This window comes from Nannospalax galili, unplaced genomic scaffold (genome assembly GCF_000622305.1).
Source record: "Nannospalax galili isolate Female #2095 unplaced genomic scaffold, S.galili_v1.0 scaffold385, whole genome shotgun sequence".
NCBI lineage: Eukaryota > Metazoa > Chordata > Mammalia > Rodentia > Spalacidae > Nannospalax > Nannospalax galili.
In genome coordinates this window covers 2,078,555-2,084,605 of record NW_008354956.1, presented here as the reverse complement: position 1 = coordinate 2,084,605, position 6,051 = coordinate 2,078,555, and the positions used below count along the sequence as shown (strand labels likewise).

Sequence of the window (6,051 nt, the reverse complement as noted above, 5' to 3'; positions counted from 1 at the left end):
CCATGTGGGACAAACAGAATTAAGATCTCATCAGTACATAAGGCCAGTGGTTCATGATAGCTGTGTTAGCGTTCTAACCATAAACTTGTCAGCTGAACTTTGCTGACAGAGACAGAGAGAGAGGAAAAAAAAGAATTAAAAATTGTATTTTCTTTAATATTCCATTAGGCTCTACATAACCAGCACTTGGAATGTGGAGAGGGTATAAGAAGGTCAAGGCTGCTGGGCACTGGAAATGGTGGCCCATGCTCTAATCCCAATCAAGAGGCAGAGGCAGAAGTAGACTGATCTCTTTGAGTTTGAGGCCAGCCAGGGCTACATAGTGAGATCCTGTCTCAGAAAAAAAAAAGTTCAAAGCCAACTTCGACTACCTAGAGAGTTTGAGGCTAGCCTGGGCCACTTGAGTCTCTGTCTCTGTTTCTCTAAAAATAAAAAGAAAACAAGATGATGACCATTTTGGATCTGGGGAGAGCCTCTTACCCTTGGTCTCATTGACTTATTTGGCTATTTTTGAGACAGGTAGGATGCTCTTTGTGTAGCCCAGGATGTATCTTCCTGCCTCATCCACCCAAGTGCTGGGATTACAGATTTGCGCTTCTATACAGGAGTCCAGCTAGTCTTTATTTTCTGTTTCTGTAACACTGCCTAAGTGCTTCTCTGCCCTTCCTCCCTCCCCAACCCCCAGGATCTGTTTTCTAGCCTGGGCAGCCTGTGGGCGTGGCCGGGGTAGGGAGAGCGGAAGTTCTGCGGGGTAAACACCTGGTCTCCTGAGTTTCTCATCAATATCAACTCCGGCTTTTCTGTCTCCACACCACGCACGCACGGAAGAGGGTTAGTCTAAAGAGGTGCGGGTGCCTCCAAACATCCAAAAAATAAAAATAAACATCAGAGGGTCGGGAGGAAGGGCAGCCGCAGCTCAGTAACAGAGTCCCAGGAAAATAAAAGGCGGGGGTGGGTGGGGGGGTGGGAGTGTAATGGAAAAGACAGGGAGCTGGCAAGCTGCAGAATTTGGGATTTCCCCAAACAACAGGTGCAGTTGTTACCCAGAGTCCTGGAAGCTGGAATCCTCGCCAGATTCCCAACTGTCACAGCAGCCACCAAGTCACAAGTCACAGGAGGCACACACCCCTCCCCACCACACACCCTAAAGGTTGCCTTCATGATTTTTTTTTTCCTAAGACTTTTTAATTTATCTTCATGTGTTCAATGCCCACCGAGGCCAAAAAGACGGTGTCATATCACCTGAAACTGGAGTTAGAGGGTTCTTAGCCACCATGAGGGTCCTGGGTATCAAACCCCAGCCCTCTGCAAGAGTAGCCAGTGCTCTTAAGCCCCACCATCATGACTTTTAAAATTGTTTATTTTCCTTTATTTCTTTTTTGTTCTTTTGAGATATGGTCTCCCTACATAGCCCAGGCTAGACTAGAACTCATGATCCTCCTGTCTTAGCCTCCCAAATGCTAAGACCTGAACCACCATGCCCTCCTTCAGCTGTGACTTTCTACTAAGCATTTGGCTTAGAGAGCTTCTGGTACGTTTCCTCCTCAGGAACGTAGCTCTTCCACACAGCAGCACGGTCCCCCTCCTTAAATTCTATGAAAAGCCTGTCTTCAACATTTCCTCTACAGTTCCTGGTACTGTACCACAGTATACAGCTACACCAGGCAAGCTCTTCGCAGCTCCACTGGTTGCCCTGGACTTCCATGGTTTGGAGACAGTCTCACTGGCTTTGAACTTGGAACAATCCTCCTGCCTCTGCCTCTCGAGTGCTGGGATTAATGGGCCAGCACACCCATCGGCTCAGTCCTTTCTTAAGAAGCTCATGAGGCTGAAGAATGCTTGGGTTTGAGATAGATTGTGGTTTTGTGTCCCAGCCCACCGAGACTGTCTGTATGGCTTTGTCCAGCCTTCCTCAGCATCTCTGAGCCTCCCGTTGCTCATCTGTACAATGGGACTACCACTGCTATTTTGGCTATTAAAGATGGAGTCTTGCTTGTATCCCAAGCTTTCATCAAATCTGAGACTTCTTCAGCCTTAGCCTTTTGCAAACTAGGATTATAATCATGTCACCCTGCCCAGCCACAATGGGACTTTATAATTGTCTTAATACATTTAATAATTATTTGTATATACACACATATGCATATGTGCCATGGTATGTGTGGAGGCCAGAGGATGACTTGGGGAAATCAATTCTCTCTACCATGTGGGTCTAGAAGATTGAACTCAGGCTTTCAGCGACTTCATCTGCAAGGCTCTACAATAGAAGCTTTTTGTAAAGACAGAGACTCACTATGTAACCCAGGCTGGCCTGGAACTCATTATGTGGATCAGGCTGCGCTTGCTCTTACAGAAATCTACTTGCCTCTGCCTCCTAAATGCTGGCTTAGAGTTAAAAGCATACCCCACTACGTCCAGCTTTACTATGGGATTTTTTTTTTTTTTTTTTTTTTTTTTTTTTTTTTTTTTGGTCTTTTTGAGACAGGGTTTCCCTGTAGCCCCAGCTGTCCTGGAACGCACTATGTAGACCAGGCTGGCCTTGAACTCACAGAGATCCCCTGCCTCTGCCTCCCAAGTGCTGGGATTAAAAACGTGCACCCGGGCTTTTTTTTTGTTTGTGTTTTCTTTTAATGTGTATGACTGTATTGCGTGTATAAGTGCGCATGTGTTGCGCTGTGCCCTCAGAAGTCAGAAGAGGGCATTAACTCCCCTGGAACTGAAGTCAGGATGGTTGTTAGTTGCCACATGGGTGCTGGAAACTGAACCTGGGTCTTATGCAAAAGCAGTCATCTCTCCAGCCCCTACTATGGGATTTTTTTTTTTTTTTTTGTCTTTTTGAGACAGGGTCTCCCTATAGGCCCAGCTGGCCTGAAACTCACTATGTAAACCAGACTGGTCTTGAACTCAGAGCTCTGCCTGCCTCTGCCTCCCTAGTGCTGGGAGTTACTCAGTTAGTGAGCTGTAATATATGGGATCATAGCTATGTTTCTCTCACAAAGTCATGAGGGTTAAATCATATGAGCATGTAACTGTATTACTGAACTGACCTCATACTAAGGGTTGTTAAAAATATTAAGTCTAGGGCTGGAGAGATGGCTCAGCAGTTAAGAGCACTGACTGCTCTTGCAGAGGACCCAGGTTCAGTTCCCAGCACCCACATAGAGGCTAACAACTATTTGTAACTCCAGTTCCAGGGTAATCTGACACCCTCTTCTGACCATGGGCATTGCTACAACATGAGTGTACTTACATGCAGGCAATAATATACACATAAAAAATAATAAAAATTTTTTTTAAGTATTAAGACAGCCGGGCATGGTGGCTCACACCTTTAGTCCCAGCACTTGGGAAACAGAGACAGGCTGATCTCTGTGAGGTCGAGGCCACCCTGGTCTCCATAATGAATCCAGGCCAGCTATGGCTACAGGAAGACCCTGTCTCAAAAAGATTTAAAAAAAAAAAAAAAAAAAAAGTATTAAGATAGGGCCGGCATGAAACCATCCTCTGGCTTCCCAATGTTGTAGCACAGGCACACGTACACACACACACACACACACACACACACACACACACACACACTCAGTAAATAAATGCTTGGTCTTCCTGATACTCCAGCACTTGGGAGATAAAGGTAGAACTCTGAGGCCGGGCGTGGTGGTGCACACCTTTACTCCCAGCACTTGGGAGGCAGAGGCAGGAGGATCTCTGTGAATTAAATAATTAATTAATTAAAAAAAAGAAAAAAAACCCCACAAAACAAAACAAAATGAAGTTAGGGGTATGGGTGCATTTTTGTTTGTGTTTTGTTTTTAAAGATTTTTGTTTTATTATTTTTAATTATGTCTATATGTGTCTGTGTGACAGGAGTGTGCAGGTGTCTGTGGAAGTCAGAGGTGTCAATCCTCTGGGGCTAGAGTTACAGGTGGTTTTGGAGCTGCCCAATGTGAGTTTCGTGAACCAAACTGGGGTCCTCTGCAAGAGCAGCAAGTGCTTTTAACCACTCAGCCATCTCTCCTGCTATTTTTTTTTTTTTTTTTTTGTATTTTCGAAACAGGGTCTCCCTGTAGTCCCAGCTGTCCTAGAACTCACTATGTAGATCAGGCTGGCCTTGAACTCACAGAGATCCGCCTGCCTCTGCCTCCCGAGTGCTGGAAATAAAGGCATGCGCCACCACAGCCAGCTCTGCTCCTATTTTTTGAGACAGGATCTTATATATGCCAGTTGGGCCTCGAGCTGGCTACATAGCTAAAGTTGGCCTTGAACTTCTGAGCCTGTGCTTCCACCTTCTAAGTGCTAGAATTACAGTTGTGCACCACCAAGCTTGGGCAAAGAACCTGGGGTTTCTGGTGTTCTCCCACTGAGCCATACCCCCCAGCCTCTGCAAGGCTCTGATCTCAGCACTCTGCAGGCTGAGGCAGGATCTGGAGCCCACCAAAAGCCAAAGGTCAGAGGAAATGAGGAGCCCTCCACCAGACCCCCACTTGAAGAAGGATCCGGGCTAGAGTCATGTGATACATAACAAGATCTTGACTCAAAAAAAAATTAAACCAAGGGCGGGTTAAAAAAACAAACAAACAAAAAAAAACTGCCTAGGGCCAGACATGGTAGTGCATGCCTTTATTTCCAGTGCCAAGAGGCAGAGGCAGGCAGTTCTCTGTGAGATCCAGGTCAGTCAGGGCTCCACAGTGAGACCCTATCTCAAAATAAACGAAATATCCAAATGAGGGCCAGAGAGATGGCTCAGTGGATAAAGTCCTTGTTGTCAAGCCCAGTGATCTAAGTTCCATCCATGGAATCTACATGACAGAAGGATGTGACTCCTGCAAGTTATCCTCTGATCTCCACATGTGTGCTGTGGCCTGTGTGCCCCCACCCCACATAAATGTAAGAAAAATAAATCAGCTGGGCGTGGTGGCACATGTCTTTAATCCCACCACTCAGGAGGCAGAGGCAGGCAGATCTCTGAGTTCAAGGCCAGCCTGTTCTACATAGTGAGTTCCAGGTCAGCTGGGACTACAGGGAGACCTTGTCTCAAAAGATGGAAAAAAGAAAAATAAGTCAACCAAATCAGAAAGTTAGAAATGGCTGTGGAGGCTGGGCGCTTGGGAGGCAGAGGCAGGCAGGTCTCTGTGAGTTTGAGACCAGCCTGGTCTATATAGAGAGTTCGAGGCCAGTTGGGGCTACAGGGAAACCCTGTCTCCAAAAAAAAAGAGAAAGAAATGACTGTGGAAGAGTGTCAGAGCGCGGGAGGGAGGGAAGGAGGGAGGGAAGAAGGAAGGAAGGATGGAGGCGGGAAACAGATACAAACATGGCCTTAAATTGAACAGGAGGGAAACAGGCCCGTGAAGTAGAAGGGCCTCTTCAGAAAACACAGAGCACCTTGGAGGAGGGGCGACCTGGGGAATGACCTGTTTCTCTACCTCCCTGGGAGACCCGAGTCAGCTGAGGGTCATAGGCTAGGAGAGGGCTCTTTAAATCTAAGCTCCACCTTTGCTGCAGAGGTCTCTGGGGAGTATAAAAGGGGGCTGCACACTTCTCTCTGCTCCACAATAACCCTGCTGCTCCAGCCCACTGACGGTCTTCCAGCCCCAGTCCCCCATCATCTCCCCAGTGCTGGCCACCAACCAGCCACACAGCGGTGTCATGGAACTGCCACCCTTTGACATGTGGAAAGACTACTTCAACCTGAATCAAGTGATCCTGGCTTTGATTCAGGACAGCAGTCAAAGGCTAGAGGTCAAGAAGACTGAGGAATCCACCCCAAGACCCCAGCAGAAGTGGGATCAGGGGCTGGGTGTCTCTGGGGCCCTGGATGCCCTGTGCAACTTCTGCAAACATAATGGAGAGTCTCGTAATGTCTATGCCTCACACCAGCTGAAGACACCGGACGGTGTGGTGGTGTGTCCCATCCTGAGGCACTATGTGTGTCCCCTCTGCGGGGCCACTGGGGACCAGGCTCACACACTCAAGTACTGTCCACTCAACGGCAGCCAGCAATCTCTCTATCGTCGCAGTGGACGCAACTCGGCTGGCCGCAAAGTCAAGCGCTAA

The 6,051-nt window shown here is 47.5% G+C and overlaps 1 protein-coding gene across 1 annotated transcript; it reads left to right on the top strand.

Annotated features, from left to right (window-relative positions):
- The first annotated feature begins 5,643 nt into the window (after positions 1–5,643).
- Nanos2 (nanos C2HC-type zinc finger 2) lies at positions 5,644–6,051 on the top strand. Its single transcript, XM_008852071.1, has one exon. The coding sequence runs from the start codon at positions 5,644–5,646 to the stop codon at positions 6,049–6,051; it is 408 nt and encodes a 135-aa protein (XP_008850293.1).